General features: G+C 39.1%; 1 protein-coding gene and 1 long non-coding RNA gene across 5 annotated transcripts in view; one reads left to right on the forward strand and one right to left on the reverse strand.

Annotated features, from left to right (window-relative positions):
- Positions 1-13452, forward strand: part of EBF2 (EBF transcription factor 2) — a 124897-nt gene that overhangs the window by 107017 nt on the left and 4428 nt on the right. For 3 of the 4 annotated variants that reach the window (XM_015883035.2, XM_015883033.2, XM_015883034.2), the window contains exons 11-15: positions 4486-4574; positions 5076-5141; positions 5251-5428; positions 5796-5981; positions 6320-6487. In XM_015883035.2, the coding sequence (XP_015738521.1) occupies positions 4486-4574; positions 5076-5141; positions 5251-5428; positions 5796-5981; positions 6320-6487 (687 nt within the window). Of the gene's footprint in view, positions 1-4485; positions 4575-5075; positions 5142-5250; positions 5429-5795; positions 5982-6319; positions 7350-13452 lie in introns of those variants that run through there. The other variant, XM_032448886.1, reaches the window with a different exon arrangement.
- On the reverse strand, positions 5770-7454 carry LOC116654331. The gene is made up of 2 exons (XR_004309501.1): positions 7344-7454; positions 5770-6455 (listed from the first exon to the last, which is right to left on the reverse strand). It is a non-coding gene; the product is annotated as an uncharacterized LOC116654331 (long non-coding RNA).

A 13452-nucleotide genomic window follows, 5' to 3' on the forward strand; every position in this document is an offset into this window, starting at 1 on the left:
AGCAGCACGAACGAGCAGCCCCACTACCAGCAGGGTCATGTTGTATTAAGTCCTTAATAATTATTAAGTGCTGAGATAACCTCAGATGGAAAGTACGAAGGGTCAATTCGTTTAAAACTACTGAGCAGCTGGCTATAGGCACATCACAGGTATAGCAATGATAATTATTCATAGAAAACCAGACCTTGAAAGGTTCATCAGGGCCTCACTGCATCAGACGTGTGCTTCCATTCTATAGATGAGGCACTGCCTTGGGAAGAAGAAGAAAGATTAACCACTGCCTATGGTTGTGCAGGAAGGCTGAAGGTAGACAGGGGAACACATCTCCCAGGTCCTAGGCTGATCCATTTGTCAACAGGCCACCAATACTTTCCTAAAATGAGGAAACAGGAAAGCAGTGATCTTAGTATTGTGAAGTGTGTCTCTGTCTGTGCCCTCAATATTTAATATACCATCAAATATTAATGATTGACCTGATTATACTTGATCTTATTTATTTATTTTTAAATAGTAACAATACAGGCTGTTTGAAGAAGAAAATGATAAAGTGTTAAAAAGATGAGTATAAAAATTAGATTTACCCTTGAAATTTATATCTAAATGCCACAGCGGAGCTGTATGAGAGCTCATATGCATCCTATAATGTCTATTTATAATGGGCTCCTATCAAAGTGTGCTGTGCTGGCATTGCTATAGTTATGGTTCTGTCAGCATTTCCATTCTTAAGTGCTATCATTCAGGGTGCTGCAACTCACCCAACAAACTTCTCTCATTGCCAAAATGTGATGTGGGGACTTTTCCCTACAGATCCCAGATGAAAAACCCTTCTAAGAGTGAAGCCAGTTCTGTGGGTGTCTAACAGTGTCCTGGAGTATGGCAGAAATTTAGTGGACTGGCTTGTTACTGGAAATGGCAGTCGCCGAACCAACTTACATCAGTAGTTAGTATAACAAGGGTAATTAAGTCTGTTTCTAAGTCGCCATAATTAAATATTTATCCTCCATATGAACTTTAAACTGGTGTGAATACAGGTTACACATACACCTCCATGTTCTGTATTACTTCTCTATCATAACGGGACATTTGTTCCCTGCTTTTAATCCAGCAGTAGCCTCATATTCTGCTTTAATGCTACACAAATTCACATTCTCTGCTGCTGTAAGTAGTGCCATTATAGCTCCATTGACTTTAATAACGCTTACCTCAGTTTACACCAGCTGGAGATACATCTCGTAGGCTTTCATATCTTAAGTGTGATCACAGCTTTGCATTTACTTTGTCGTGCAGTTTCTAACATGGAAAAAAGTGTATTTCAAAGAGATTTTGAACATAATTCTCCTTGCTGAGCAAAAAATCCTCCTGGAGTTAACTTGTCAGAGCAATGCAATATAAACTAATCTGTAGGATATGTTGGTCTCCCAGGCTGTGGTGGTTCACCTTCTGTGACCAAAGATAGGAGGTACTGCTAAAGCTTGTAAGTAGATTTGAGAAGGTCTTGTTATCTCCTTGTGGAAAGCAATGCTTACAAGGATACAGTGAGCTCTAGGAATTGGAAGAGCAAGTTCACTTGGCCTGAACACAACTAATGCAGTCTGAAAGCATTTGCACAGAGCAGCTCCTGTGCACCTTCAGCCTATTGAAGATATTGCCGTGTTGGGAGTGTGGTGTATGAGAAAGATGTTACTGACTGAGCAAAGTACTTCCCAATGCACAAAATTGTTGTTGACTATAAGCAAAGAGCTTCTGTAGTCAGCAGTGTGAAAATGAATATTTTATTCTGTAGGGTGAATATTAAACATCTCTTCACTGTTGGTTTGAATGATGGTAGTCCTCAGTGCAAGGTTGGAATCCAAGACTCTAAGATAACAGGTGCTTTGTTTTCTCTGTGTTAAGCTCTTAGGTGTGATGCTCTAAATATTAAATACATTCCCTAGCTCAGCATTCTATGTTCCAGATATATCTAGAAGTATGTATACCTTGTTTCTTCTCATTTATGCTTTGCAAACAGTGGGTTTGTTGGCATTTGCTCTACATCACAGAGCAAAGGCGAGCTATGGAACTTTGCCAGGGGCTTTGACTGAGGCCCTTTTTTGACTGGCGGATGGGGAGAACGCGCATCTCCCAGGGCATCACTGTGATATCAGAATGAGCTGTCACTCATGGTAAATTGTGCAGATCTTCAAAACATTCTCCTCCTTCGCCAGTCTTATGTACTTTGATGTGTGGTGAAATAATTAATACTTTAAATGTCAGCACTGTTATCATTGGGTATCTGAGTTAGTCCCCATTGAGATGAATGGGACTGAGCTGTTGTTTCAGGTTTTGCAAATGCAGACAGATGTCATGGCATGAGTTGTTCAAGTGTAAGAGAATTTTTTCATATTCCAGTGAGTCATAACTAACTGGAGACTTGTATTTAACATGAAAGTGTGGTTTATATGGGATAAGCAATGATATAAAAGAGGCAGCATTATACCATACACTGGGTCAGGCAGGCTGTAGGGCACTCAGTCCTATCCCTGCTGCTGACTGTAATAACTCTGTTGTTAAAACAGTTATGTTAGAGTGCAGTCTATAAACTAACCAACAATATAGTTTATTTACTAGATGAGTGCTCTTTTTTTTGCATATTCTATCTCATGTCATGAACAATTTTTTAAGTTACTGTGACTAAAAATTCACCAAAGTGGTCAAAGGGGTTTTGCTATGCTTCAACCGTACAGAAAACCTTTTGTGACAAGGGGCATAATATCTGCATTAACTAAAAATGGTTGAGTTCTTCTTTGACAGTTCAACACTGCTGAGAAATTATTTGTTCATATCTATTTGTCTGAATGGAATTATGTATATATATATATCCATGTCAATACTTTGAAAAAATGCTTGCTGAATAACAGCTGATTTCTTTTTCCAGAATTAGAATGCTGTATATTCCTAATAGCTAATTTTATTCAACTATATATAGGTATATGCTATAACTCTTGTATATTTTGCATTGCTTTTGCTTATATCTAAAAAATGCAACATAACTCATTAGACTTGTAATCAAGAAGAGAAATGGCACACAGTGATGTATGGGCTCTTGAGAGAATTGGCCTATAATTCTCAGGATTATTGGCAAAAAAACCCCACCCCCTCAAAAAAACCTCTTCCCAAATGGGATGTAGATTCTGTGGCAGTTGAAATGTGTATTATTAAACTCCTTAAGCAAACCAGAATGGCTCCCAGTGGAGAGCAAAGACATTCTAAGTATAGCCAAGACTAAATTCTCAGGTCTGGGTTTTCTCTTCACAATTCCCACTTGATTATCTCCTGTAATATTTAAACTTCATGCCATGCCATAATTATTTAATAAAAAGTAAATATAAAATGTATCTCAGTGGGGAATGTGACCTTTTACCTTCATGTTGTTATACCAAAGATAGACACAGATAAACAGAGAATTTGGATTGGTATAATAGCCTGTCTCACTTGATAGTTTAATTCTCCCGGTGTTTAAAATGGTTATCCTGAATGGCGGTGAGAATATTTCAGGAGACTCAGTAAATGCCATTAGCATTTCATGGAATGAGCTGTTTTTTCAGCCATGCTGATGTCACCAGTTCTTTAAAAAATAAGATTGTAGATAGAAGAAGGAAAAATGGTACAAAAAGGTGAAAGAAGCTATACTGAATGAGGATATTGCTACAGGAGTTACACGCGTCACTTATTAAATTGTTTGTGGAATTCTAAGCTGGATTCTTTGCATCATTGCATGAACATGTTGTTTACATTACAGTGCACATTCTGAAGTATAAAGAAATTCTAAATGTATATACATTTAATACTAAACACTAATAATTCTAACATATCAGAGGCAAATCCTAAGAGCACGCAGAATTCTAAAGAGCTGATGTTGGTTTCTGTGTTAATTTCGAACAGATTTTAATTGTGAACAATCAGAATCTACATTACTACTGTCAGACTCAAAGTAGAGAATATCAGCATGTCATATCATATCATAGTATCATAGTCTTGTGCAGGTTGGAAGGGACCTTAGAGATCATCTATGTCTGAAGTTGTATGGAGTTATCAACAATACCATTAGGGCTCCACCAGCTTGTACTAAGGATCTGGGTCAAAATATCTTGGCTTATCCACTAGAGATTAACACTGTTACAGTGAAGTGGCTATGTGTGCATAATAGCCACATACAATTAAAGAATTTAGTGTGTCTAATGAATAGCTGCACCCTAGTTTGTGACAGCAGAACGTATGCAGGGTGGGTGATGTGTTTATTAGATAACCAAATATGGTACTCTTGATTTTTGACTGTATAATCAATACAGTATGTGAATTTTTGTGTTTATTTATTTATTTTTTACCATGACTTACTTACCGGATATTGTGGCAGTGGAGAAGCTGTGAAACTCATCTTTCTTTTCAAGACTTTAAGTTTGCATTGCCTATAACCATATAAGACATTGTTTTCTGTTTTCCTTTCAGCTTTAAATGAACCTACCATAGATTACGGTTTCCAAAGACTGCAAAAGGTGATCCCAAGACATCCTGGGGACCCTGAAAGATTAGCTAAGGTAAAGACATTATTAAGCATTCCAACTGAGCCCAGTAAGTATTCTCTTTCACTTTAAATAACTCATAAAGAGGGAAAATTGTACCTTTACTGACAATTATATGTGAACGTAAATTCACTAATTGGTTGTTGGTCCAAACAACAATTTGATCATGTTGACTCTACAACTACCAGTAATTTTCACCTGTTTGAGCTCAAGCACTGTCTGTGAACTTTTTTTTACTGCTAAAATGTGCATTGATTGCAGGTATCTTCTCAATTCCTGTTCGTATTCTGTTTGTCTTTATCCACATTGGCAAATCTCTGAACCTAAATATGATAAGCATAAAGGAATGGAGACGGGATGGCTGAGAGGCTTCAGGACGCTGGAGAGCTCCGGGCCCGGCACGCTGCGCAGCCACCGCCCGCTGCCGTCCACCGCCCGCACCGCACCCCTTTCCTTGCACAGGACTCCTTTCCTTTTCAGCTGTTTTATATATCAATCTATCTGTCCCTTCCCTAGGAAATGCTGTTGAAACGAGCTGCTGACTTAGTCGAAGCACTGTACGGAACGCCGCATAATAACCAGGTCAGAGTAACTGCTCTGGGTGGGGTAGTGGGATATCATGAGATTTTTCTAACAAACTCCAGTGCTTTTCTCCCAGCACTTTGCTGAATTTGTGCCCTTCATTCTGCAGGACATCATTCTGAAACGAGCTGCAGACATTGCAGAAGCTCTTTACAGCGTACCACGGAATCCAGCACAGATCCCTGCGCTGTCCAGCTCCCCGGCACACAGCAGTATGATGGGTATTAACTCCTACGGCAGCCAGCTGGGGGTCAGCATCTCAGAGTCAACACAGGGAAACAACCAAGGTGAGCAGTGCAAGTTGTACAGTGTTAATTCACACAGTGAGAAGTTGAATCTTAATTTTATTAGTAGCGTCTTAAGTCATCTTCGATGGAGATACTACAGACCCATTGGGATGTCTACCTGTATGATCTACTGTAGGGAACCTGCTTTAGCAAGGGGATTGGACTCGATCACTTGAAATCCCTTCCATCCCCTGCAATTCATTGATTCTTTACCTGCTTCATTAAGAACAGGAAGATTGCTTTAGACTGTCGGCATCACAAGTGGATGTGTGGTTCTGTTTTGGATATTGTTGGTTTTGTTGTTGTATACAGGAGAAAGTTTTAAGCTAAATTCCTTGGTGTTCTATGAAGTATGTTTTATTTTTAGGTTACATTCGTAATACAAGCAGCATCTCACCCCGCGGTTACTCATCCAGTTCCACACCTCAACAGTCCAATTATAGCACTTCCAGCAATAGCATGAATGGCTACAGCAACGTCCCCATGTCAAACCTGGGTGTTCCAGGCTCCCCTGGTTTCATTAACGGCTCTCCAACAGGATCCCCATATGGAAGTAAGTGATTTAATTCTTTTAGGTTTGGCCCCATTTAATCTCATTTACTGCATCAAATAATAGAGCAATATCTTTCAAAAGAAGCTTTTGAGATTCAGTGAAAATTCTCTAAGAGGCTCAGAGTTTGTGTTCTAGTATCTCAGGGATTCGTTTGAAAAACACAAGAGATATTGGTCAGTTCTTACAGTTTTGGCTAATTAGACATACCTTCTTCTGAACTGGCTATTCAATATAACTACCTCTCTACTTAGACTTCCCTCAAACAGTCAATTTGGGACAGACAGTACCAAACATCTTATTGCATCTCTGATGAGGAATAACTTTTTCTTCTCTTGCAGTAATGTCTTCAAGTCCAACAGTTGGCTCCTCCAGCACTTCTTCCATCCTTCCATTCTCCTCTTCCGTCTTTCCTGCTGTCAAACAGAAGAGTGCCTTTGCTCCCGTCATCAGACCCCAAGGGTCTCCTTCTCCCGCCTGCTCCAGTGGCAATGGAAATGGGTTTAGAGGTAAGAAATGTACAATTAATATTCAGCTGGCATACACAAAGCACACTGTGTTAGCCTAGGTAAATACAATAATCACCTGAAAGACCATTACACCATTAGAGGACTCTATAGCAAAAATTTAACCAAACTCAGCTGGATTAAAGCATTGCTCAACGTTTTGTCTTTTTCATGTTAAAACAACAGGGGACAGATACTCATTTATACCAAGGATTTCACCCATGCTTCTTTTAAATACAAGCTCTTGTGTGAGGAATGGCTTCTCCTTAATCTGCAGGGACTCATAAAACAAATGTCTGCCCTGCAGAGTTAATAGACAGCTCTGCACACAATGGCCAATGTCTTGAAACCTGCTGCAAGGTTTAGGCTCATGCAGGGAATTAAGCCCTATAGTACATTTACAGCCTTTTTAAAGGTGATCTGCAAAACAAATGTGAGTATTAAGATAAGAATGGAAACCTGTATTAAATTCTTTGCTTTAACAGGCTGGGGGTGGGGGTGGTTCAGCACATAAATACACTCCAAGTCTCCATAAAAGAAAGCTTTTATAGGGCCTTAGAAGTCATCTGGCTCCTTCAGACTTCACTAGAGATATCAGAGAAAAAAAACCCCACAAATCTGGGAACTCAGCCATGCCAAGAGCCAGTGGTAATTCTAAAAATGCATCCCACAAACCGCACCTGTTGATTTGGGTGCATTATAAATCCTTAGCTGGGCCACAGGGACTTGCATAAACTGCGATTATTTTATATAATAAGGAAATTTTAGGTGTGTTGAACAAAAATAATTACATTTTTAAAAGCTAACGTGCAGAATTCTACTATATATATGAAACAGCTTCTTCCCCTGCCCACATTACCTGAAACTTCATGCCTCTTTAAGATCATCTCCCCATTAATGAAACAAATTGCCCCATCCAGGTAAATGCACAAACACCATTTTGTCAGGGCACATATTTTATTTCCTATTCTGTTTAAAGGAGAAGAGAAACAATTGAAGCAAGTTTAAAGTCTGTACAATAAAGGAAGCTTTGTTGACCCAACAGCTGGGGCTGTTTATCTAAACTGTTTACAGGCAAATTTATCTTTGTTACTGCTACAATCATGGACTCTAAAGAGTCATTATCACTACCTGGTCTGCAGTTCCCTTTGGTTTTTTTGTTTTGTTTTTTTAAGTTCTATCAGCTAATGTTGGAGCACATTGAATATATATATATATATATATATATATATATATATATATATATATACACACACATATAAAATGTATATTTCACTGTGTGTGTGAGTGTATATATATATATAGTGAAAATATATACACACACACACATATTATATATATATATTTTACATCTGAAAATCTAAGTAACTAGTAAGTAGTTTGGTTCTTTAGCTTGAAGCAGTTGGATAGTGCTGCATAACCTAAAGAGAAATCTCTCAAGGGCAGCTGTGTGTTCGGACTAGATTTAAATCCTATTTAAATAGGACTATTTATTAACTTTAGTTATACCTTCCTTTAACTTACTATGTCTGTCCCATCTGCTTAAGATTCTTCTTAACATGAAGTTTTCTTTAGCCCCTTTTGTAAACAAGTAAAGTAACAGAGTTTGTTTTGTGCTATTAATGCCATTTAGTGTTTATGACGTGTTTTATTTGATCTATTATTTGTTAATAAGAGATTCTAGTAACGAAACTTTAATATAACATAAAAACTTACAACGAAAAACCCAGCACTCACATCTATGCATTTTTCACTGATAGAAATCCACTGTAGGAAATCTTGTACTTTAGCAATACACTACATAATAACAGTAATAAAGCCACAAGTGACGTTTAAATAAGCCTACAGCAGATACAGTACCTGTACAATGAGACTTGTCAGTCAGACTGTGACAGCAAACTACAGCTGTGACTCACAGCAAAGACAGCAGTTGATTCACACACCACTCTGCCTTGGGTTCATTATGTCAGGTTTTCAGAGCTATTTAACTATTTCAAAAACTATTGGAAAGTTTTTCTTTCCAACTGAACTGCTTAAATTGATGCATGCTGAGGAGCACATGATTGGGAAGGGATCCAGCTACACGCAGCCCGATATCCAAATTAATGTTCCCACAGTGTTGACAGACAGATGTGGCCAGAAAGTCAACAGGAGGGTCCCAAAGAGGCTTCTTGAATGGACTTACTGTGCTGCAGCAATGGGACGCTGTTAATCTCCATTGCTTTGCCATTGCCCTGTAACATTTAAGCTAAGAACAGGCACACTGTTAATATATATTTTTTACTTTATTTTTGACATGGGCATCAGCAAAAGAACAGGCTGTAAGTATATTCAGGCTCCAACCGAAAGCACATCACACATTGGTTTTGACATCACCTCCCAGCACCCCTACCCATAATAGAGCAAAAACATCTTTCCAGCAGGGATTTTTTTGAGCTTTATTGTAACATCTACAGTGTTGTACTTTGGCTACATCTATTGTTGAAAGGCAAAAAGTTTCCTAGTGATACAATCTCCATCTTACTTATCACATCCTGTTGCAGAGATTGTATCAGAAATACTACCTGCCCCTCAGGGCATGCCAGTCTGCATACAACTAGCAGCACAAATCTTGAATATAGCTTCTGTGTACATTAACTGCAGCAGTGTTTAAATGTGGATAAAAACTAGTCTAAACAGTCCTCAGATTAGCACTCCCGTTATTCTTGGCCATTTAGAGATGCAAAGATGTAATTTTGAGGGACAGTTTTGTGCTGGAAATAATAGGACAGCTTGGGGAAATGCATTGTGAGTCAAAATGGAGAGATATGCCTATCTACTGGCTGCACAACTCAGCCAAGACCTGTGGAATACCCTCAGATAACCTCATCTTGTGCCATGTGTTCTTGCTTACCTCTTTCACCTGCCATCTGCTATACATTCTTACACTGTTACAGGACATGATAGGTAGAGAACAAGCAGCAATCCATACTGGATGCCACTCAGTTCTATATGTTACCCCAAATTGAGAGCAGGTGATCCTGATCAGAACAATTGTATTCTCCATTCATGTCAGATGTCAAGGGAGTTTAAAAAAGGCAATGGGAAGATATAATGTGACGTGATGCAACACGGCATGATAAGTACACAAATGCCTAATCAACTCATCTCAGATGGAGGGCAGCTGATGGGGAAAAGTAAGCAAATTGGAAACTGCTGGAACAGCATGGACCGCTGACTGCCCAGATTACCTTTGGCCAGCTCAGCACATCTCAACATAAAAATGCAAGCTCAGTTACAAGGAATAGCAGGCAAGCCCCAGAAGGTCAGATGTTCCATTAACCATCAGGATCTGAGCCAACCCAAAAAGTATTGAAGTCTCATACCCATAGGAACGGCCTCCATTTAGCAAGGGGGACATCTGTACTATTTCTTAAGGTAAAAAGAGGTATTTGAGTTGAAGGTCTTAATTATTCATATCTTGTCTTGACAAAGTTAGAGGTGTTAACAAGAGGGATTCTTGTCCACTTGCATTGAACATTTGTACAAACAGGTAATGAGAGAAAAGTTGCTCTGAAGTTTGTAGAGGGTGGGATTCAGATGGAATGACTGGCTCACATTTACAAAGCACTGTTCCTGATTGCTACCAGTGCAATGCCTGACCTACCGTTCCACTTGGAAGCTTAGCTCCAGTCAACACTTACAACACAGCACTTTAAACCAGCTCTTAACAGCCATAACTGGGTAAAAATAATAACTGGGCATTTCCTTGCTAGGAACGTTCAGTGATACACTGCTGAGTCAGAGTGATTCCAGAACCTAGACAGTGCTTTAGGTACCTTAAAGACCATAAATGATACATATTCATAATGTCAGTATATCAGAAAACTATATATACGTCATCTGAATAAATCTGATATATAAGGATAAGGTACAGTTTTCTCTGCAGTTTATTGGCAGAGACACGAGGCACAAACTGTTTCAAAATAAAAAAATAAAATAAAATATAAAATATTTTTAAATAAAATATACTTAAAATTTCTTGTTAGCTAAACGAAAATCCTCTTATTTACTTATCTTTCATTTGACGGGATGTTAATTTTAGCAGCTCATCATATGTCACAACTTACTCAAGCTAGACAAGAGCTTCATTTTTAATGGGAGAACATAAAAATCTGCCCTTTATTTATAGAAAGATAGATTCAAAACTGTTATGAATCACCTAAAAATAAGATATAATATTGACCTCTCCTTTACAGGTAGAAAAACTACCCCTTCCCAGCCCATCTGGAAACATAACTGCAGAGGGGTTCTATGTTCCTGTGCTCTTTAACAATTAAACTAATGCATATCACTTTGCAAACAGATTTTGATTTTTAACACTGTTCCTAATTATGTTGAACTAAATCACAGTCAGTATTCAGGCAGCCTTTTGTGCACCTACAACTTAGTATAACATTGAGATCTTGAACTACAACAGTACAACTCAATGGGTGAGACCAAGTTAATTTCTGTATCACATACCTGGCAAAGGAAAACACAGTCATACAGCCAGATGAGAGAGCAAGACATTGTATAGGGTGGCTGAAAATGCTCAACGCCTTTCTTCTTTAGAAAGTGGGGTCTGTAAAACAGGTAATAATTTAGCCAAAGCACCTATGCTATCTGAAGAACTAGACAATTGATACACAGTGCAGAGCCCATCCCCAGTTCTTACCAAATGGTTGCATGAACTGCAGCCTTCTTTCCACTGCAAAGCAAGATGGCATTTTCAGGAGTCATTCGTGTACGATAGGCTTATGATCATTATTAATTACACCCATTAAAGGTGCCTATCACCATAGCATCTGGGTACTATCCATGTTTGATTATTTATTTATAAAAAAATTCTCCAACCTTGTGACAATTTTAATCAAGTGTTTCAGTTGATAATTGCAAGCTGTCAAGGTTAATACAATAAGGCTCATCTCTAATTCTTTTTCCATTTCCCTCCAAGAGAAAAAAAAAAAACACCCTCTGGGATAATGACTGTGGTTTCTATATTCCCAACTCATCAGGGAGTGTCCTGCATTGAACCACCTTTATTGAAAAGTTACATCGATTCAATATATAGTAATACAGGCAAAAATAATTACAGCTTTGCTAGCAGTGTAAGACCTTAATCCAAACCTCACAAACATTCAATAAAAAGCGATACAGGCTGGGAATAGGCTTTTGACAGTGCAGCCCCAAAGGGGAGTGGAGGTGGGGTGGAAATGGACAGATAAGGGTAGGCAGAAAGAGAGAACCACAGAGCAAAGGCGTTTATGTGAGCTGGGGAAGAACAGGTGAGAATCCCAGCCAACAGTCCTCAACCTACTTCTTTTTTGTTACCAAAAAGAGGTGAAGCTGCCACACTGAGATGAAACACCAGGGCAGCAATAAAGCTCCTTGCCCTGTCCTTATTATTTTACAGTTTCACCTCGATTTCTCCACAGGCAGATTCCATTCTAACAGCTTCCAAGGGGTATCTCGGCACTCAGGTGCATTTACAGCCTGCAATGACAAGCCAAATGTTTTGAGGTAGGGCAAAAGGAGAGGATAGAGAGACTTACTCAGGGGAAAAGGTGGCAAAAGAGAGATCAGAGCCCCAGGGGTAATAACGCAGTGGGTTGCAGATGGCAGTTTTGTTGTTGCTGGCAGCAGTCTGAGTCCAGGACTGCTGGATCTAAACATCACCTCTTTAATTACACTGTGAAAATGAACTCTTCTCTCACTGTAAGGGGCTTTACAAAATGCTGCCACTGCAAGCATTCCTAAAATATTTTTGAAGACACGTGGAAGAAACTCAGGCTTGATCCTTGTTTTGATCTGCTGCAAAGTTTAATTTGATTATAAGAATGATAATAACGTTGATAAGAGTAGTATCTGAAGTGGCTCTTATGCCAGTGTGACTTCACCCCCTTAGGAGCAGAGATTAAACTACACTGACAGCAGACTCTGCATGTCTCAAATTAAACCATGGTAGCTGTAACAGGGACTGCTGCTTCTCTGCAGAGACATCTAAATAGCTGTGTGCAGACTGTCTCTGGCTACACCAGGACTGGAGATTGGACGTATGGACTGACCAGGCACAGTCTGTGCAAGCACTGCTTTCTTTGCTTCAGGCAAAAGACCCAGCCAGGATACCTCAGACAAACAACTTAAATTCTTTGAGCTAACTTGGATGATTTTGCCCGAAGCAGATTAGGAAGTGCTTGCACAGACTGCTCCGCTGGGAAACCTGGGGATGGCGGTAAGCAGCTGAGAGCTCACACCTCTTCAGCCAGCACCATAGAATCCAGACAAGGGTGTCAACCCAAGGCTTAAAGCCAGTTTTCTAGAGGGTAGAAAGGCAGGTCAGTGGTTAATTCTTGAGTGTCTTGGCCCTCCAGGAAATTAAGGTCATTTTCCAGTTTGAGTGAGTGATGAAAACGAGAGGAGCATCCCCTTAAATTCATAGGCCATTAAGAACAGCAGATATTTGCCTCAAGATTGTTCAGTTTCACTTTCTTTTTCAGCTGTCAAAATTGGCAGGAAATTTTAGCCCTGGTCACTTATAAAATATGAAAATATTTGTTTTCCTATTGTATTAAATCACAGACCATGTCCACAGTTGTTTAAAATCAACAGAGCTCCAATAAAAGAGTCATGTTAGCTGAGGATCTTGCCCTGAGCACTTTTTTTTTTTAAACACTGTGAACATAAGGGTGAAATTAATTCTCAGAGGACAGGGCTTTAAACACATGAATAATCCCACAAATTTCAATGAACGTAAATCTTCACAGGATTAGGACCTTGCACTACACTGAGGCCCCTTTGAAAATATGACTCACTCATTTGTTATATAAATACATATAAACTTAACTTACCCCCTCAAAACCTTTGGGAACAGCACCAGTTCCAGGCAGCTTCAAATGTTGCTGTTGTCAGTTATGAAGAATATAACTGCAATTAAAGGCAGTGAGAGT

The sequence above is a fragment of the Coturnix japonica genome, chromosome 22 (genome assembly GCF_001577835.2).
Source record: "Coturnix japonica isolate 7356 chromosome 22, Coturnix japonica 2.1, whole genome shotgun sequence".
NCBI lineage: Eukaryota > Metazoa > Chordata > Aves > Galliformes > Phasianidae > Coturnix > Coturnix japonica.